At 40.6% G+C, this 22,177-nt stretch overlaps 1 protein-coding gene across 7 annotated transcripts in view; it reads right to left on the minus strand.

The window, feature by feature from the left end:
- Positions 1-22,177, minus strand: part of cfap20dc (CFAP20 domain containing) — a 487,560-nt gene that overhangs the window by 232,849 nt on the left and 232,534 nt on the right. For 3 of the 7 annotated variants that reach the window (XM_059944236.1, XM_059944235.1, XM_059944237.1), the window contains one exon: positions 5,087-5,223. In XM_059944236.1, coding sequence (XP_059800219.1) covers positions 5,087-5,223 — 137 coding nt within the window. Of the gene's footprint in view, positions 1-5,086; positions 5,224-5,728; positions 7,107-22,177 lie in introns of those variants that run through there. The other 4 variants (XR_009506786.1, XR_009506785.1, XM_059944239.1 and 1 more) reach the window with 4 other exon arrangements.

A 22,177-nucleotide genomic window follows, 5' to 3' on the forward strand; every position in this document is an offset into this window, starting at 1 on the left:
CACCTGCCTATCCTCCCTCTCACACTGTCTCCAAGCTTTCTCTATTTGTGATCCAACCTCCTCTTCCCCAGTCTCTTCAGTTCGGTTCCCATCCCTGAACAATTCTAGTTTAAACTCTTCCCAGTAGCCCTAACAAACCTCCCCACCAGGATATTGGTCCGCCTGGGATTCAAGTGCAACCCATCCTTTTTGTATGTCACACCTGCCCCAAAAGGCGTCCCAATGTTCCAGAAATCTGAATCCCTGCCCCCTGCTCCAATCCCTCAGCCACGCATTTATTCTCCACCTCATTCTATTCCTATACTGACTGTCGTGCGGCACAAACAGTAATCCCGAGATTACTAGCTTTGCAGTCCTGCTTCTCAACTTCCTCCCTAACTCCCTGTGGTCTTTTTTCAGGACCTCTTTCCTTTTTCTACCAATGTCATTAGTACCAATATGTACCACGACCTCTGGTTGTTCTCCCTCCCACCACAGGATATCTTGGATGTGATCTAAAACATTCCAGAACCTGGAACCGGGGAGGCAAACTACTATCTGAGATTCTTTCCTGCGTCCACAGAATGGCCTGTCTAACCCCCTAACTATAGAGTCCATTATCGTTACTGCCTTCCTCTTCCCTTCCCTACCCTTCTGGGCCTCCTGTTGCTTCCCCCAGGTAGGCTGTCCCCCCCAACAGAACTCAAACAGGAATACTTATTGTCAAGGCATACAGCCACAGGGGTACTCTCTAGTACCTGATTCTTCCCCTTCCCCCTCCTGACTGTGACCCACTTGTCTGTCTCCCGTAACCCCTGTGTGACCACCTGCCTATAACTTATTTCTATCAGCTCCTCGCTCTCCCTGACCAGGCAAAGGTCATGAGCTGCATCTCCAGTTCTTTAACGCGATCCCTCAGGAGCTGCAGCTTGACGCATCTTTTCATTTTTATTTAAAATCCAATATAAGTTTCAGAAGATGTGAAGTCACTGAGTAGGCTAAATTGTTGCTGTCTTAGCTCAATGGGTGTACTCTGCAGAAACATAAATGTCTGCTGCATTTATATCCTTTTGTACAGTTGAGTCGATGGCTGTAAGAACAATGACACTCTAAGTATTACCACATTAATTGGTAAAATACAGCAAAACTATAATTATGTAACATAAAGGTGTGTGGTTCTCTGAAAGTGGAGTCACTGGTAAATTGGCTGGTGAAAAAGGCATTTAGCAAGCTGACCTTCATAATTCAGGACACGGTATAAAAGTTGGAAGGTCATGGGTGGTTCTGTAGGAATTGGTTAGGCCATACTCAATTGGTTAGGTATTGTACTCAATTTTGGTCACCATGCTATAGAAAATGTGATATTAAACTAAGAAAGTGCAGAAAAGACTTATAAGAATGCTGCCAGGACTGGAGGGACTGAGTTATTGGGAGAGGTTGGACTAGATAGGGTGTTATTCCTTAGAGCATAAGAGGTTATTTCATAGAGGTATATAAAATCACAAAGGGCATAGACAGGATGAATGTTGTCAGTCTTTTTCCCTAGAGCTGAGCATAGGTGAGAGGGGCAACATTAAAGAGGAACTTGAGGGACTTTTTTTTTTGCACAAAGGGTGGTATCTCCTCTTCTAATGTCTCTATTTTCCTTTTCAAGGTGGCTGGGGTCCATTAGGAGTCTGTGATCTACAGCGGCATTCAAACTGTGGTTCTGCACAGCATCATGTTCCTGTTCTTGGAGCTCCCCAATCGGCCACATTTTTGATATGTCCAGTTGTCCAGTCAGGAGCCTTTGGGGAGTGGCCTTGCTCAGCCTTGTGGAGCTCACCAGCATCATGAACTGAATCGCCGTGGGAAGCTGGAACATCAAGACAGCAGGAATGGATGTCAGAGGCCTCTGCACTTGGGGTATCACCATTTCTTTCCTCTTGATGGTGAGTGAAAGTTTGCTGCCAATTCTTGGTTGGGGAACTCGAAATAAAAAACAACTCAGACTGTGATTGTAACATCAAAACAGTAACTACTGTCTCCCTTCTCACTGTGGAAGAAATTATATCTGCCTCTCCCTGGTTAGTGAGAGAGCGAGCCTGAGGGATGTTGAATTGTTGGAATTAACAGTTAGTTGTAAATATACTGTAGACCATGGTCCTTCTTTGGGGGCTTTGCTGTTGCTTGTGTGGTGGGTGGTGGGAATGCTGATGCTTTCTGCTAGAATAAGTGGGGGAGAGGGGGAAGGTTGATGTCGCTTGCTACTGCTTGTGCATGGGAGGGGGCAAGGGGTTTTAGAGTCCTTACGATTTTTTCTGTCGTTCATTCTTTGGGGTTTTTCCTCTGTTTCAACATTGTGGAGAGTAAGAATTTCAGGTTATATATTGTATACATTCTCTGATATTAAATGGAACCAATGAACCATCGATATGGAATGAGCTATCAAGAGAAGTGGTTGAAGCAGGTACAACAACAACTTTAAGAGTCAGATGAACAGATACATGGATTGGAAAGGTTTAGAAAATTATGAGGCAAACATTAGCATTTTGGACTAGCTTGTATGGGTTACTTTTATTTACATGGACTAGTTGAGCCAAAGGACCTGTTTCCATGCTGCATAACTCTGACTCTATCTATGACTCTAATAGACCTGGACATTTACAAGGGGTAGTACGTTTTTCTATTGGTGTATCAACGGCCATAAAAAAATCGGCTTGTGCTTAGCAGAAATTCTTCACAATACCCTACAGCAAAAGAAGTTTGGCTTTGACAGTCTGACCTCACACATTATGAAGACCCTAGAGAGGCTGGTCCTGGCTCATCTCCGACCCTTAGTCAGATCGGTCCTCAATCGCCTGTAGTTTGTCTACCATGAACATGTTGGAGTCAACGATGCTGTCATCTACCTGCTGAACAGAGCCTACTCCCATTTGGATACGCAGTGCTGCACTATGAGGATCAAGTTGTTTGATTTCTCAAGTTCCTTCAATACCATAGAGCCCTTATTGCTGGGGGAAAAACTCCGTTCAACTCAGGATGCCACTTCCATTGTATTGTAGACAATGGACTACCTGACTGGCAGACCACAGTTTGTGCAGCTTCAGAGCTGTGTGTCAGACATGGCTATAAGCAGCACTGGGGCCCCACAGGGAACTGTATTGGTTCCCTTCCTGTTTACCCTGTATACCTCAGACTTTAGATATAACACTGAGTCATGTCATCTGCAGAAATTCTCTGATGGCTCTGCAATAGTTGGGTATATAAAGGGAGGACAGGAGGATGAATACAGGGCCCTAGTGGAGGACTTTGTCAAATTGTGCAAGGTGAATCATCTGCAGCTCAACATCAGTAAGACAAAAGAAATGGTGATGTACTTTAGGAAGACAAAGCTTGCACTACTTCCTGTTACTATTGAAGGTAAGGACATGGATGTGGTGAGGACCTACAAGTACCTGTAGGTGCACCTGAATGATAGACTGAGTGGAGCATTAACACAGAGGCTGTGTACAAGAATGGCCAGAGTCACCTCTACTTCCTGAGGAGACTGAGGTCCTCTGCAGTATGTAGGCCTCTCTTTCACTTGTTCTACCAGTCTGTTGTCGCCAGTACAATCTTCTATGTCATGGTGTGGTGGGGCAATGGCATTAACTGGCTAAGTAAACTGATTAGAAAGGCTGGTTCTCTTATAGGAGTCAAACTGGACACACTGAGGCTGTGGTAGAACAAAGGACCTGGAAATTCTGGACAAAGTTTCTCACCCTCTGCACGCCATCTTGGTTGAACAGAGGAGCACTTTTAGTAATAGGCTAAGAGAACTGTGCGGCTCCAAAGAGTGCTGTATGAGGTCATTATTTCCCTTGGCCATTAGGCTCTACAATGAGACAACCTATAGCCGGAAAAATTATGACACCTTCCTGTTAGACAGTTAGAGATAACTTATTTTTTATTCTTTCTTACTTCTTTTCTAATATTTGTATATTTGTATATCTGTGCACTTGTAATGTTACTAAGACACTGTAATTTCCTTTGGAAATAATATCTATGTAGTTATCTTTTAAACTAATGAATCTTGCTTTAACTGTTCTATGATGGATGCTGCTTTTTTCTGAGGCAACACATTTTGAAGATGTCCGTGATGTTGGAGAGGATAGAGCTCATGATGGAGCTGACTGAGTTTGCAAATTTCTGCAGCTTTTACTGGATCCTGTACAGTGGCCTCTCCATACCAGATGGTAATACAACCGTCAAAATGCTCTTCATGTAGAAATTTGTAAGAATCTTTGGTGACATACCATTTCCTCAAACTGCTAATGAAACAGCCGCTGGCATACCATCTTCATAATTGCATTAAATGTTGAGCCCCAGGTAGACGTTCAGAGATTTTGACACCAAGGAAATTGAAACAGCTCCCCCTTTCCATTGCTGATCTCTCGATGAGGACTGGTGTGTGTTCCCTCATCTTACCCTTCCTGAAGTCCTCAGTCAATTCCTTGTTCTTACTAACACTGGGTACAAGGTTGTTGTTGCGACACCACTCAACCAGCAGATCTATCTCACTCCTGTATGCCTCCTTGTTACCATCCAAAATTCTGCTTGCAATATTTGTTTCATTGACAAGTTTATAGATGGTATTTGAGCTATGTCTAGCCACACAGACGTGGATGTAGAGAGAGGAGAGCAGTGGGCTATGCATGCATCCTTGAGATGCACCAGTGTTGATTTTCAGTGAGTATGAGATGTTATTTCTGATCCATGCTGACTGTGAGGAAGTCAAGGATCCACTACAGAGGGAGGTACAAAGGCCCAGGTTTTGGAACTTGTTGATTAGTACAGAGGGCATGATGGTGTTGAATGCTGCATTGCAATCAATAAACAGCAGTCTGATGTGGGTATTGATAGAAACAGAGTCCTGAGATAGCTTACATTCACTAAGGCAACATACAATTTTGCATCTCCTCTAAAAGCTGACATATTAGAAAGAGCATTCCTTAGTTCAGTACTAGCCAAGACTAGGAGTGGTGAATCTCTTTGAAGTGTCCCCAAATTGGCAATACTGTTCTAAAAATTCACTCACATGTCATGATAATTTTGAGCAGATTATCACTGATTACTTTAAACTTACATCTTTAGACACTGTTGTGCCAATTCTTTTGCCGATAGCTGGAGGTGGTCCAAGTACTTTTGATCCAAATGCAATGTGTGATATATCTTGGTTCCTAATACTACGTGCGCTGACTGCTCCACGACTGGAATGCTGGTCTGAATTAAAATAGAAGAATGTTCCTTAGAAGTTACGAATTTTCTGCCTCCTCTTACAAGCTACCATTTAAATGTTCAGTACATTAATTAAAAATGGAAAGCAAAAGCAACAAGACAACTTTAATTTATGCCATTGTTACAAATGGCAGAATTAAATATAAATAGTTTCCAAAATCAGGAAGAATAAGAGATCAAATCAAAGACTGTGCAAAGGCAATGTCTGAAAAATTACTTCTGTCATGTAAACATAAGTGAAGACATGAGCAATATGAGACACAGACAGTAAGTCAAATTAATTATTTTGATATAATCAAAGTAGAAATAGTAAGCAGACTAATAAAGCTCAGAACAAATAAATCTCAAGGGTTTTGTAAATTTAACCCAAAGAGTCAGAGCTTATTCAGAAGTTTTGCGAGGCAAGTTTTAGTTCTGGGAAATATTTCAGGAATAGTGGTAGTTCAAAGCTTAAACAATGAAATAGCTTAATGCAACAAGCACTTTAAAAATAGCGATTAAAGAAAGACACAACTTCAAACCCATGAACCTTACTTTATTTCTTCAAAATAATGGAACTGCTTGAAGAGCATGATAATGTACCTAAAAGTGGTAACATATACAAGCTGACCAGCACAATCTTGGCTGATTTGATTTGACACAAACACATTTCATTGCATGTTTCGATGCACATGCAACAAATAAAGGTAATTTTTTATCCAAACAATCCAATAAACAGTGAAGCTTTGAAATAGTCTATCTTGCCCTACCAATACCTTTATATATTTTTTTAAAAAAGCCATCCCAAATGAACACTGAAAAATATTTCTAGCACAGCATAAACCCTGTGTGTAGTAACAGAGTGGCAGACTTTGGTGACTAAAGAGAGTTTTAATTTAATATTCAAAAACTCTTTGCTTAACATACATAAAACATTACTTTCCCAGCTAATTGGGTACCAACTAGAACTCATTAAATTAAGTAGGTGACTCAGTACTGCTGCCTTTGTGCACAAATCATGGCCTAAGACTATAAATTGCAGAGGTGTACAACCTATGCAGAGTGAGATTTGGATGAGTAAAATATTTTGAGACTGGTATGATATGCTGTAGGAGCATATGGGAGTTGAAATTGTGTCTACATGTCCACCAAGCATAGTGACTCGAGGATCTTCAGCTCAGAGTTGATGACCTGACGTCTGATACTTATACATAGATTTATTAAATTGTCTGGTTACCTGGATAGATCTGTAAAAGTAGACAATTAAGAGGGAAAACCGGGAGACAATCTACAGCTCTCGATGCCTATGGTGTGTTCATAACATCGTTAAAGACCCATCCCATACCTGCCATCTGGTAGGAGATACAGAAACATCTTAGCCAAGACAGCAAAACTGAAAAAGTTTCTTCCTGAGTCAAGTTAAGAAGCCAAGTTAATTGTCTTTGAACAATGTACATGTATATAATGTATATAACCATATAATGTACATAGAAACAAGATATAATTTCTTCAAACCAGGGTGTAAAGCACAGTAGTACATATAACACACGTAACACGTGAAGGTATGGATAAAATCTACAGATGAATCACACATAGATAACCAACTAAAGTGCATTAATATTAAATTTTGTAAAGTACAGAACAGATAAACCAATGACACTTCGAATATAATGCAGCAGGGAGTTCATAAGCCTAATGGCCTGGGGGAAGAAATGGTTTCTCAGCCTGAAAATCAAAGAGGATGCTGGATGGATTGGTGGCATTCTTGACAGCCCTGTGTATGCAATGGTCCTGACAAATGTCCTCGATGGATGGTAGAGACTCTCCTATGATCCTCTCAGTTGTTCTCACAGACCTTTGTAGGACTTCCGGCCCAATGCTTTGCTGCTCTAAAACCAGATGGAGAGGCAAATGGTCAGGATGATAATGGTTCTCCTGTAAAATTCAGTTAAGACGAGGGAGGGGGGTGGGGGAAATCAGAGCCTTGCTTGCCTCAATCTTCTTAGGAAATGGAGGCGCTACTGTGCCTTCTTGTTCAGGGAGTTGATATTAAGGGACCAAGTGAAGTCATCTGTGATGTGAACTCTCAGAAACTTGGTGTACTTAACTCTCTCTATGGAGGAGCCATGTATTTGCAGAGCGGGATGTTTCATTTGGACCTTCTTGAAGTCCACAAAGATTTCCTTTGTCTTCTCCAGGTTCAGGCTCAGGCTGTTCTTCCCACACCAAACCACCAGCTGTTCCACTTTCTCTCTATACTCCAACTCAACATCATTCTTGTTAAGCGCAACCGCTGTTGTGGCATCCGCACACTTGATGACACAGTTTGAACTGGATCCTACGATACAGTTCTGTGTCAGCAGTGTGAACTGCAGCGGGCTAAGCACACAGCCTTGGGGTGGGGGGGGGGGGCACCAGTGCTCAGTGTATTGGGACTAGAGACATTGCTGCCCACACCTAATGACAGTGGGCTTACTGTTAAGAAGTCTAGTATCCAATTACAGAGTAAGGTGTTGAGACCCAGTGAGGACAGTTTCCCCACCAGTTTTTGGGTTATGAAGGTGTTGAATGCTGAACTTAAGTCTATAAACAACAGTCTTGCTTATGAGACCCCAGTTTCTAGGTGGGACAGAACAGGGTGGAGGGTTGAGGCTATTGCATTGTCAATGGATCGATTTGAGTGATAAGCAAACTGGAAAGGATACAATGTAGCCCAGAGAAAGGGTTTAACGTGCTCTATGACTAGCGCTCGAAGCATTTTATATAGTTGTTGTTAATGTCACCAGATGCTAGTCATTTAGGCAGGTTACATATATGTCCCCATATTCGGCGGGAGTCATTTTCTTGCTGGCATAATCAATAAATCCTTAATAGAATTAATGGAAGACTGTGCCAATTTGAGCCACCAAATGAAGCTAGACAGTTTGGTATGACACACAAAATGCTGGAGGAACTCAACAGGCCAGGCAGCATCTATGGTAAAAAAGCACAATCGACATTTCGGACCTAAACCCTTCAGCAGGACTGGAGAATAAAAGCTAAGGAGTAGATTTAAAATGTGGGGGGAGGGGGAGAGAGAACCACCAGGTGGTAGGTGAAACCTGGAGGAGAAGGATGAAGTAAAGAAGTGGGAAATTTATTGGTGAGATGAGGTGAGAGAGTTAAAAGGGGATGGGAAATAGAGAAGGAGAGGGCCTTACCGGAAGTTTGAGAAATTGATGTTCATGCCATCAGGTTGGAAATGATCCAAACAGAATATAAGGTGTTGTTCCTCCAACCTAAGTGTGGCTTCATCACGACAGTGGAGGAGGCCATGGATGGATATATCGGAACAGGAATGGGAAGTGGAACTAAAATGTGTGGCTGCTGGGAGATCCTGCTTGTTCTGGTGGGCAGATGGAGTGTGGCTGCTCGCCAAAGCAGTCTCCCAATCTATGCTGGGTCTCACCGATGTACAGGTGACCACACTGGGAGCACCAAATAACCCCAACAGTCGCATAGGTGAAGTGTCACCTCATCTGGAAGGACTGCTTAGTGCCCTGCATAGTAGTGAGGGAGGAAGTGTAGGGGCAGGTGTAGCACTTGTTCTGTTTGTAAGGGTAAGTGCCAGGAGGGAGATCAGTGGGGAGGGACGAATGGACTGGAGTCGCGTAGCAAGTGACCCCTGCTGAAAGCAGAAAGTGTGGGAGAGGGAAGGATGTGTTTGGTGGTGGGATTCTGTTGGAGGTGGTGGAAGTTTCGGAGAATTATGTACCGGACATGGAGGCTGTGGAGTGGTAGGTGTTATAAAAATGTTCAGACTGGCTCTCCTGTCCATTCTCCCCAATACTAGCAAGGTGAAGAGGACATGTCCAGGATGGTGAGAATCTTCATTGATGAATGCTATATTCTTAAGGCATCACCTTTAGAAGATGTCCTCAGTGGTGGGGAAGGTGTCCCTGTGATAGCTCTGGATGGGTCCAAAACCCTTTGCAGCTTCTTACAATCCCATGCATTGGAGCCTTGAGACTGCTCTGTCATTCCAGCATGGCTGATATCCCTCTCAACCCCATTCTTCTTCCTTCCTTCCATTATCTTTGACACCCTTACTAATCATGAAACTATTAAACTCCAATTTAAGTATACTTTAAATTTAACAGATGTTTGTGGCAATGAATTCCATCAACTCACCTCTCTCACTACAGAAATATCTCCTTATCTCTGGGACATCTATTCTGAGGCAATGCTCTCTGGTCCTAGATTCTCCAGCTATTGGAAACATCCTCTCCACATCCACTTTATCTAGGCCTTTCAATGTTTGACGGGTTTCAGTGAGATCCCTCTCATTCTTCAGTCAAAATAGGCCCAGAGCCATCAAAAGCTGCTCATAGGTTAACACTTTCATGGGATCATTCCCATGAACCTCTTCTGGGACCTTTCTAACACCAGCACATCCTTTCTTAGATAAGATGCCCAAAACTGCTCACAATGCTCCAAGTGTGGTCTGACCAATGCCTTACAAAGCATTACATCCTTGTTCTAAGATTCTAGCCCTCTCGAACTGAATGCTAACATTGCATTTGCCTTCCTTACTACCTACTCAACCTACAAGAAACACTTTAGGGAATCCTGCAAGTAAACTCCAAGTCCCTTTGCACCTCTCATTTCCAAATTTGCTCCCCATTTTGAAAATAGTCCTAGTCTTCATTCCTTTGGCCAAAATGCTTGACTATACATATCCCTACACTGTACTTTATCTGCCACTTCTTTTCCTATTCTCCTAATCTGTACAAGTATTTCAGTAGACTCTCTGCTTCTTCAACACTATTCTGCCCCTCCTCCTATCATTGTATTGTCTACAAATTTGGCCATCAATTCCATCATCCAAATTATTGGCTAATGTGTAAAGAAGAAGACTAAACACAAACTCTTGTGGAACGCCACTAGTCACCAACTACCAAACAGAAAAGGGCAGTTTTATTCCCACTTTTTGCTTCCTGCCAGTCAATCTTCTAACCATAATATCTTTACTGTGATACCATGGGTTCCTATCTTGTTTAGAAGCCGTACATGCGGCACCTTCTCAGAGGCCTTTTGAAAATCCAAACAAACAACATCCACTAACTCACCTTTGTCTATCCCGATTGTTATTTCCTCAAACAATTTCCACTTAAGGAAATCATGCTGACTTCATCCTATTTTATCATGCGCCTCTAAGTACCCTGAAACTTCAACCTTAATTATGGACTCCAACATCTTCTCAGTCACTAAAGTCAGGCTAACTGGCCTATAATTATCTGTCTTTAACATCCCTCTCTCCTTAAAGAGTGGCGTTACATTTGCAACTTTCCAGTCCTCTGGAACCATTCCAGAATCTAGTAATTCTTGAAAGATTACTACTATTGCCACCACTCACCATTTATGCCACATCAGGTAGTGATGCAACCAGTTCAAATGCTCTCCATTGGACATTATATTTGTAGAAATTTGATATAGTCTTTAGTGACATACTAATCTCCTCAAACGTCTGATGGAAAAGAGCCACAGATACGACTCAGATGATCCTCTGTACTTGAAGCTACTCACCCTTCCAACACTAACTCTGCAACAAGGACTGGAATGTGTTCTCCTGACTTCCTCTTTCCTGAAGTCCACAATCAATTGCTTGGGCTTGCTGACACCAGTGCAAAATTTTTGTTGCAGCATTACTCAATCAGTTGATCTATTTCACTCCTGTATGGCTCTTCATTGTCATTTGATATTCTGCCAACAATAGTCATATCATTGGCGAATCCATTCTGATCTGAAGAGGGCTTGGCAGGGTAGGTGTTAAGATGTTTTCATCTAGTGGAATAGCCACAAGCAAGGGAACACAGTTACAAATTAAATGGTCATTGAAAACTGAAGTGGAGAGAAACTTCCTCTCAGAGGGTAGTGAATCTCTGGAATTCTGTGCTCCTGAAAGTTGTGGAACCAGATCATTAGATATATTTAAGGTGAAGACAGACACATATTTGAAAGACTGAAGAATTGATGGAGCTGAACAAAACAGGATCTGAGGCCATATACATCAGCCATGATGACAATGAAGGTGGGGAACACTTTGTGGGTTTGGTGGCTTATTTCTGATCCCATTTACTACTGTGATGAGAGAAAAGCAGTACTTTTTTAAGGTACTAACACCCTAAGGTAAAATTAAGGGGATATTGGGTGATGCTGTCAAAAAAAGAATGGTGCCTTGGAAATGGGAATAATTCTGAATTTAGTAAAGAAGGACCAGATAAAATAAGGAAAGGGGTGTCAGAATATTAGGGTAGTCTAGTGAGAAAAAAAAAGTCTGTGAAATTTCTACACAAGTTAAAGCTAATATGGATTAAAAGTTGAGTCAGGAAAAGCTGATATTGAGAAATACAGGAAATGTTATAGAAATATATTAAACTTTTACCTGTCTTCATTGACAGATGTGTGGTATGCAGCTAAGGATCAATGAATGTATCAGTTGTCATTTTCCAATGAAACTATAGATTCAAATTTAGAAATTGTAACTCCACCATTTAAAGAAGTGAGAAACAGTTAAAATCAAGAACTATAGATTAATTATCCTAACTTCAATTGTGGGGAAATTAGATGAATTTATAATTGAATTGTAATAGGATATTTGAAACATATAATAGGAAATGGCAGAATCAAATTGGATTTTCAGATATAATGCAAACTGTGTTTGGGTTGGCTTTTCTAATCTCTTTCATTCTTTTCTAATATCTTTCATTAATAGTGTGAACAGAGTAGATCTAAAGAGGACTTCTGAGTCATAGTTACAGCTGCTAAATCATATTTCTGCCTTATCCAACAATGTAGCTGCCTTTTCCTTGGCAGGACATGATTAGAAGCATTTAGACATCAAACCAGCCCTGTCAGTGTTATCTGACTGATAACTGGCTTTAGTGTGCTGACAAATAGGAAAATGAAATGATAAATATGCAAGCTTGAATGTGGGGAGGCTATTGCAAACCAGCTTCAACACAACAAGCTTCCAAATTTAATCAAGAAGCTTCAAAGTAGAATAATGAAGGTAAAGGTCTTCACATTAAAATTGTAAGGATGGGAGGGAGGCCATCTTGCTATAGTTCACTGCCTCTTTATTCTATGTGTGAGAGAGTAAAGGCTGATTTATACTTGTGCATTGCAACTACACTGTAGGTACTGTGTACCCTATGCTGTAGGGTGACGTGCACCTCTCCAGAAAAGTTACTCACACATCGCCGCGATGCAGACCGCAACAATGGTAATTGGTATGCTTGGTAACATCGCATTTCCTCCTAAGCATTTCTGGTTGTTTCTTCTCCGCCATGTCTGTAGGCTGTGCATACACCGATGTGAAACAGATGAACCAAATCATCAAATATACTTGCCAACATGCAAAAATGTTTGAAATGTATTTCCTTGTCCATGTCTCTCACGAAGAAACCCCACTGCCAACTAGCATTTTGCCACACACCAACGCATGCTCGCTACGGCGTAGAGCGACGCAGAAGTGAAGATCAGGGTTATGGCATAGGCTGTGATGTAGGCTGTATGCACAAGTATAAATCGGCCTTAAGAGCATGACTGAGAGCAAAAGTGTGATCATGAGTGCTGGAGTAAGTGTATGTTCAGATAAGATATGGGTAAATACACAATGAGAATGGTTAGAATTCGAAGCAGAATTGAAATTGGAATCAAAATCAGGTTTAATATTACCAGCATATGTTGTTAAAATTGTTAACTTTATGGCAGCAGTACAATGCAATACATGATCATGTAGAAAAAAACTGAATTATAGTAAATATAACTGTATATATTAAATCAGGTCCACAATCCCCTTTCCAAAATTCTGAAATCCAAAAGGCTCCGAAAACTGAAGTTTTTTCGCCAACAACTGATGTCACTCAGGTGTGACGGGGCAGCACTAGTAGATGCCGCCAAACGTCAGCTGTGGCTCAGCACCTGTACTGGTTACACGTGCATTTGCTGTTCACTGATATCTTCTGTTCACTGTTAACTTTGTGTTTAATTTCTCTGTGAAAATGTCAAAAAGATCTGCAGATACCCCCATGGGTAACAATGAGAAAAAAAGAAGGAAGCATCTATCATTATCAATAACGCAGAAAGTGGAGTTATTGCAGAAGCGTGATCGTGGTATGTCTGTGCAGTGTCTTACTGAAGAATATGGTGTCGGAACTACCACTGTATATGATTTAAAGAAACAGAAAGGCAAGTTACTGAAGTTTTATAGTGACAGTGATGTTCTACATTTATTCCAGTAAGTCATTTACCATGTGTTTTATTCGGTTCATTTGAAGCTGTATATTTTTATGTTTTATTGAATGTTTTTGTTGGAAATAATTTTTTTTCTTGTCATTATTCCCTAAAAGTACAGTACATATAAAAACTATTTACACAGCATTTACATTGCATTAGGTATTATAAGTAAAATAGAGATGATTTAAAGTATATAGGAGGATGTACTTAGGTCTGGAGCTCTGCCGGGTCCTAAAGTCCATCGCACTGAGCCAGATTAAATAAGGGACTTGAGCATATGTGTTTTTTGGTATCCGCAGGGGGTCCTGGAACTAATAAGGAGGGATTCTGAAATCTGAAAAATTCTGAATTTCAAAATGCAACTGGCCCCAATGATTTTGGATAAGGGATTGTGGACCTGTTTATATAGTAATATATATTACTTACTGTATATATTAATGTATACAGCAATAAATTACTATATATTAATATATACAGCATCAATATACATATTAAATGGTTAAGATAAGTAGTGCAAAAAAAATAGAAATTTAAAAAAAAGTAGTGAGCTAGTGTTCATGGGTTCAATGTCCATTTTGAAATTGGATGGCAAAGGGGAAGAAGCTCTTCCTGAATCATTGAGTTTGCATCTTCAAACTTCTGTACCTCCTGATGGTAACAACGAGAAGGGGCATGCTCTAGGTGGTGGGGTCCCTTGATGTTTGAAGCTGCTTTTCTGAGGCACCGCTCCCTGAAGAGTCTTGCATACTATGGAGGCTAGTACCCATGATGAAGCTGACTAATTTAAGGCTATCAGTTCTGAATGCAGATAGTGGCAAGTAAAATCAAGTCCACATCCACACTCTCAAAGGTGATTGTGTAGAGCCAACACACAGTCCATACACAAGTGCCTACTTGAGTTATTTGCAAAGGTTAGGTTACAATCCTTCTGCTGTACCTATTGGTTCAAAGGGCAGCACCTGCAGAGGTACGAATGGAAACCTCACCTCTTCTCTCTGCTTCAAATCAATTTTAACTTATTCTGGCTAGTGATTTGTTGTACAAAAACAAGTAGAAGCACTTCGGTAACAGCAATACAGCAAGAGGAATGACTTGACATCATCACAGAATACCTGTCACTTTTGAGCAGTGTGACTCTCAATGGATACAGGGATGGAACCCAGAAACATACTTCAACAAAAAAACAGGAAACATTGCCGATCAGATGCTAGCTGTTTTCCCTAATCAGATGCTACATGTGAGCAGACTGGCCTCCCAGAAAAGCAAAGGTATAGCAAATGTGAAATTGTTTCTGTGAAAAGATATAATCCCTTCTCTCAACCAATGCCATCTCTCCGGAATCACACAGATCTTCAATAAGATCTGTTTCCTGTTCAGTTTGTGCACGGCAGAAGGGCAGCAATGATGACCCTGGTAGAGCAATTGCCTCACAATGCTAGTGACTTGAATTCAACTCTGGTGTTGGCTGCTGTGTGTTTGTGTGCTCCCCGTGGAGTTTCCTGCAGGTGCTCCATCTTCCTTCTAAATTCCAAATAGTTAGTTAGTTGATAGTTAGTTGGCCACTGTCAATTGCCCTGAATGCATAAGTGAGCAGTAGAATCGGGGTTGTCAATGAGAATGTGGGGTTAATGTAGGATTAGTGTAAATGGACATTGATGCAGTTACAGACTGAGTAAGGCAAAGGATTTGTTTTCTTGGCTTAGCACTTTATGACATGGTGAAAAGTGAAAACAGCAAACAGCAGGGACTATATTACTTAGTGCCCTGAGAGATTGCCTCAGTGATTGCTAAGGTTCACAACCTTGTTGTTCTCCACACTCCACAAGACTACTAATTAGTCTCCCATCACAGTCTCTCAGGCAGTTTTCACTTTCACAAACCACGGCCAAATGCATTACAGCTGCATTAACTGATATGGACAGCTGTTAGAAGCCAAGCTACCCAGAGCAAGAGAAAGTCTTCTGGATCACCAAGGTTATCCGGGCAACTAAAAGAGAAAAGAAACAACCTTGCAATGACAGAAAGGGCATCACATTGTATGTTTTACAAATGTTCAATTACAATTTTTTACCATCACTCCACTGACTTTCTAGGGTACATACATGAAATATTTCTGAAATGTTCTTTTTGTAATAAACAAAAAGCAAGCCACTCCCCGCATAGCCTAGAAAAGATGTTAATATCATGCTTTTCTTTTCATCAAACTCAAGAACAAACCCTGATTGTTGTTAGACAGTGAGGGATGGTTTTCCATTAAAAAATAATTGCCTTACTGCAGCAGTACACACGACTGCAAATTAATTTGATTAGTGCCAGAGTTGCCATGCTGTTCTAGCAATGATTAAATATGAACTCCAATGTGAAGCCAATTTTTATCTAAGAATTTTTTCCCCTGGTGAGGCTGGTTTTTTTACATTTTTAGCAGCCCCTCCCTCAGATAAAGCAACGCTGAGAGGTGAGGAAGTTTTCACGGTGAAATAAAATGGCCACCCTGGTTTCTAAGAGCTGTGAAAAGGAAACATGATGCATTTGCAGCTGAGATTTAATCAGTTCATCCCCATTGTTACTTAATAGTCAGTTGATTTACTGGCTGAAAATGATGGACTTCCAAGAAAGATTTCTCATCGATGAATGAGGTCTTAATGAATGTCACTCAATGTATTTCTTTGGTCACTACCACTATCAATAAATTGTAGCATTATTTTCAGCTGCACTGGCTGCAATGGTAAATAACCATCATCAGCAATGAACAATAGCCCCAAGCAGTTAAGATCACAACCACTGTTTAAATTTCTAAGGGAAGTGTACTTTGAGTAAATGGTAGCTATTGTACCAAGCTATTTAATGAGATTAGTGATTCATTCATTGTGCTCTGACTGGTGTAGGTGAACCTGTCTAGATATTGCGTCATCTTGGCTCTCATGTTTGATTTGCTCTGGGACCTTTCCTGTTATTACTGAAAAAAAATCACTGGAGATATTCAGCAGGTTAGCCAGCATTTGTGGAGGGATGGTTAATGAATGAGGCCATGCAATGCAGATCTCAAGATAATGCAGTAGTACAGCTATTGGAACACAACTTTTTTTCTCATGGTCCACAAACAGCTGAGCACTTAGGCTGGAAAGTTTTTACTGGCGAAATTCTCAGTGTTTAGGGACAATAAATGGCAGCCTACAATAGAGGAAATACTGTCAATCCAAGTGGCCAAAATGCTGTTCCCTCACTAAAAGCAAACGTATAATATTTTCTTTTAAGCAATATTCCTTGATCTCCAGTGCTAGGATGAACAGCAAATTTTAAAACATGGTATAAATTTGCAAAATACAATCTAGTAGTTAGGAAATTGATCACACTTGCCCTGACCTACATAGAGAGAGAACCAGTCTCCAGAAGGTGATTTAAATGCCTTTTGAAAGTTTCACCCACCTATGATTGCTCTGAAAATTGCACAAAGAATACGGCATTTCTGAAGATACTGTGAATAGCCTCTTCAGAGCTGGGCATGAGTTTGTCTCCTGCCAGAAAGACCACCCAACCCATCTTTCTGTGGTCTGGAATATCTGTCCCAAATTCTACCCAAAATGGAGTGCTGACAGTAGTTTCACTACCAGGGCAACCATTAAAGAAGAAGTTCAGTGTCTGAAAAGCAAAGACATAGATATCTCAGATTGCTTCACACCAGTCATTGTACAGAGCATGAATTTGTTACTACCGGGGAAATGAGCTTTGTGTAATAGTAAGCTGTAAGCCTGAGATCAGGATATCACGCAAAGTGCTGGAGAAACTCAGCAGGTCAGGCAGCATCTATGGAGGGGAGTAAATAGTCAACATTTTGGGCCAAGACCCTTCATCAGGACATTAGTGAGGATCACAGTAGGAAGTCTCTGATTAATCTTGCAATTAATATGTTTGTTACTTACAAGTGATTGCTAATTTGATTCCTCGATCTAGTTTGTAAAGAAGACAATTTTTTTTGGACTGCATAGAGCTTAAATAAAGTTCTGTATAATCAAATTCCTAACCTTTGGTATCTGAAGTATTCCTGGTTTGATATTATGTGGTTCATAGACTTTAAAATATGAAATCACATGGAATTTTCTGCTTGACTTTCAAGTTATTTGAACTAAATCTAATTAGCAAATTAACAAAACTTTGCTTTGATGTTACATGAGCAAGTGAAAATCACACCAATTCCATTATACACTTTTTTGAAACTGTTGTCATTAAATATTAATTTCTCAAAGATATTAGTGTCAGTAATATGGGTAGAAAAGGTGCTACATTGACTACACTAACAGCTTTTCTCAGACCCATAACCTTTTACCCACAATGACATAGTTAACAGGCACATGTGAACATCATCATCTGCAGGTTTCCCTTTTGACTTTACTATTCCTTCATCATTGTTGGATACAAGGTTCGGAACGCCTCACATTACAACATTGCACACGTTAATTTATAGAATGGCTACCGTGATTGAAGGTTTTTACCACCATCTTCTCAAAAGCAATTAAAGGCAACAATTGCTCATTTGTTAGCAATGCTGACAGTCAAAAAATTGAATATTTTTACCTTAAAAAGCAGGTGAATCTAGTCATTTGACAACAGTAATTATTAGTTTTAAATCAGAAAATTACTTAATTCAATGGAACTGAGTAATGGTAAGAAATCCAATGGGTGCCAAAAGCACAGCACCCATTAAGCATCAGGAACAAAGTATAAATTTCCACTCCTAAATCTTCTCTGGCATTTTCTATTTCAGCAAAAATAATTCAGTATTTCAATGTGTCCCAGTTTTACCTCCATTTTGAATCTTCTGTTTAAATGCCAAAAAGAGTAGCAAACCAATGTGGTAAGAGAAATCAGAACTAAACCTAATGCGTCCAAAATCATATCTGTTTGCTTAGAGATAAATTGTACAGGTCTGGAGCAAACATTATGATTTACTTCAATGTCAGTACAATTGGCAGATTATTGAATAAACAGAAACATTCACCTCTCCAGCAAATGTCTGCACTTTCATTGTCCCCTCACTCCATCTTCCCTTATTTCTTTTCTTTTGCCTTCTTCCATTATCTAACTAACTCTTTCTCTCAACTCCACCCTTTGACTCCCTTACTGACTTTGACCCGCCCATCATCCATTACCCTTCCTTAATCCACCGATTACTGCTGGCCCCTATGTCACCGCTCCCACTCTCAGCCTTGATGCAGGGCTTCGACACAAACGTCAACAATTGCTTCCTCTCTCCCCACCAGCACATAAGCTGCACAACCTGCTGGGTTCTTCAGCACATAATTTGTTGCTCCAGATTCCAGAATCTGCAGTTTCTTTTGTCTCCCTACAGTTACATTTATGTTGGCTGTTTGTAAAATCTATGAGTCAAGCTGCTCCTGATAGACAAAATACTTTTAATAGTTTCTGTGAATTACTCAATCTGAAATATTCACTGGTAGTTACACATATAGTTCATTCTTTTCACAGCTACAAAATAATAATTAGACTATTTTCTAAATGGAGAGAAAATTCAAAAATCTGAGGTGCAAAGGGATTTGGAAGTTTTTGTGGAGGATTCCCTAAAAGTTAAACACAAAGTACACTGCAGATGCTGTGGTCAAATCTACACGTACAAACAAGCTGGATGAACTCAGCAGGTCAGGCAGCATCTGTTTAAATGAGCAGTCAAAGGGTCTCAGCCCGAAACGTTGACTGCTCATTTCAACAGATGCTTCCCTAAAGGGTAATCTACAGGTTGATTCCGTGGTGAGGAAGGCGAATGCAATGTTAGCATTAATTTCAAAATGACTAGAATATAAAAGCAAGGATGTAAAATTGAGACTATAAGACACTCTTGAGGTCTCACTTGCTGTACTGTCAGCGGTTTTGGGCCGCTTAGCCAAGGAAGAATGTGCTGACATTGGAGAGGGTTCAAAGGAGGTTCATGAAAATGATTCCGGGATTGAAAGGTTTGTCAAATGAGTAGCATTTGAAGGTTCTGGGTTTCTACTCACTAGAATACAGAAGAATGAAGGGTAATCTTATCAAAACCTATCAAATGTCAAAAGGCCTGAAAAGAGTGGATGTAGAGAGAGGATCTTTCCTGTGGTGGGGGAGTCTAAGAACAGGGGATGCAGTCTCAGAATTGAAGAGCATCCTTTTAGAATGTAGATGAGGAGAAATTTCTTTATAGTCTGAGAGTGGTGAATATGGGGACTTTGTTGCCACAGGCAGCTGTGGAGGCCAAGACATTGGGTATACTTAAGGCAGAGGGTGATAGATTCTTGATTAGTCAGGGCATGAAGGGAATTGGGGAGAAAGCAGGAGAATGGAGCCGAGAAGAAAATGGATCAGCCATGATGAAATGGCAAAGCAGACTTGATGGGCCAGATGGCCTAATTCTGATCCTATAACTTATGGTCTAATAACAATGTAATTATACAATCATCAATGTTATGTACTACTACTACATTGAGTCAGGCCTAGGGGGCCAGTGTCAGGCAAGATGACGGACTCTCCACTCCTCCCTCTCCCTCATCAGTGTGTTCAGTTCATCTACATTAGCCGTGCTGCTATCTTCTAGGAGCGTGTTGACCATAGTCTTGAGAGGGTGCCCAGGGTTCATCCTTCCATGCTTGGGCTCCCACGTGATGACTAGGCAGGCAGGTAGCTCAGGGTGGTGTAGCTGCAGTCTTCTGGCCTTGATTTTAGTAGTGAGCATCGGTAGGTCGTCATAGAGCTCGACATTCGTCATATGCTGTTGCCAACTCACGTCAAGAGCCATCCGGAGTATTTGTGTATAGCAACCATCTAGTGACTTTCACATTGTCTTGGTGAGTGTCCACATCTCACATCCGTATGTGAGAATGAACTCTATAACTGCTAAGAAGATCCTCTTTTTGAGCCCTCTGGTCAAGTTCAACCTCCAGATTTCCTTCATGTTGTTCACAGCCCTCCACGCCAGTGCCTTCCGTATCTTTATGTCCTTCTCCAAATGCATCATTCTTGACCCGAGGTACTTGAAGTCTAAGACTTTCATAATATTATGTAAGTTGAAGCTAATAACCAAAAGCAGAACATGAGAAAATAATGCCGGAAGTACAGCATTGTTTTAAGATATATAGAACAAGTTGGAGCAAAATAAGCAATATTATGAAACAGATAACTGGGATGGAGTACTGGCCGAGAATTTACTGGGATGAAATATACACTCAGTGGCCACTTTATTAGGTTTCACCTACTTGTTAATACAAATATTTAATCAGGCAATCATATAACAATACCTCAATGCATAAAAACATGGAGACATCATCACGAGGCTCAGTTGTTGTTCAGACCTAACATCAGAATGGGAAAAATCGTGATCTAGGTGTGTTTGACCGTGGAATGATTGTGGGTACTAGACAAGGTGGTTTGAGTACCTCACAAACTGCTAATCTTTAGGGATTTTCATGTAGAGCAATCTCTAGAGTTTATAGAGAATGGTGTGAAAATCAAAAAAACATCCATTGAGTGGCAGTTCTGTGGAAGAAAATGCATTGTTAATGAGATCAGAGAATGGCCAGACTGGTTCAAGCTGACAGTAACTCAAATAACCAGTTCTTACAACAGATTATCACTCTCTCGCTAAAGAAATTCCTTATCTCTGTTCAAAAAGCTGTTCCTCTACTCTGTGGTTGTGTCCTATGGTCTTAGACTCCCCCACCATAGGAAACACCCATTCCACATCCACTCTATCAAGGCCTTTCAACATTTAATAAGTGTCAATGAGGTAACTCTCTCATTCTTCTGAATTCCAGTGAGTAGAGGCCCAGAGCCAGTAACATCATGAAAGATCCCACACATCCTGCTCATGGATTGTTTGTCCCATTCCTATCAGGAGGAGGCTATGTAATGTCCACGTCAGTATCATCAGATGCAAATACAGTTACTTTCTCGAGCAGTAAGGCTGATCAACACCTCCACTCCAACCACCACTACTTTATCATTTCCTGTCAGTCACCTTAGGTACAGATGCTCCCGTGCCTGGTGTCACATTATGGACATACAATCTATCTATATATTTATATTTATTGTGCTTTTATATTACTGCTGTGTTCTATATCTTATTGTGTTTTCTTTCTGTGCTGCACTGGAACTGGAGAAACAATCATTTAATTCTCTATTGAATTGTGTACAGGAAATGATATTAAGGCATCTTGATTCTTGAATTGAATCTTAAAGGCCAATGTATTAATCGCCTCTTCACCACCCTGTCTACATGTGATGCTGTTATCAATGAACAATAAACTTGCATTTCTAGGTTCTCTGTTCCATTACACTCGCTAGTGCCCTACCATTCATAGCACAAGTACTACTCTGGTTTGACTTTGCAAAATGTGTCACCTCACACTATCTGTATTGAAATCTATTTGCACTCTTCAGCTTATTTTCTTAATTGATCAAGATCCTCCTGTAATTTACAATTACCTTCTTCATGATCAATAACACCTGCTCATTTCTTGTCATCCGCAAACTTACCGATTAAGTCTTGAACATCCACATCAATATCATTTCAATAAATAACGAACAAAACAACACTGACTTCTGAGGCACACCAGTAGTCTCCATTTCAAGAAACAACCTTCAACCACCACCCTCTGCTTCCTACCTCTGAGCAATTTTGATTCTCCCTGATAAGGAA

The sequence above is a fragment of the Hypanus sabinus genome, chromosome 19 (genome assembly GCF_030144855.1).
Source record: "Hypanus sabinus isolate sHypSab1 chromosome 19, sHypSab1.hap1, whole genome shotgun sequence".
Classification (NCBI taxonomy): Eukaryota; Metazoa; Chordata; class Chondrichthyes; order Myliobatiformes; family Dasyatidae; genus Hypanus; species Hypanus sabinus.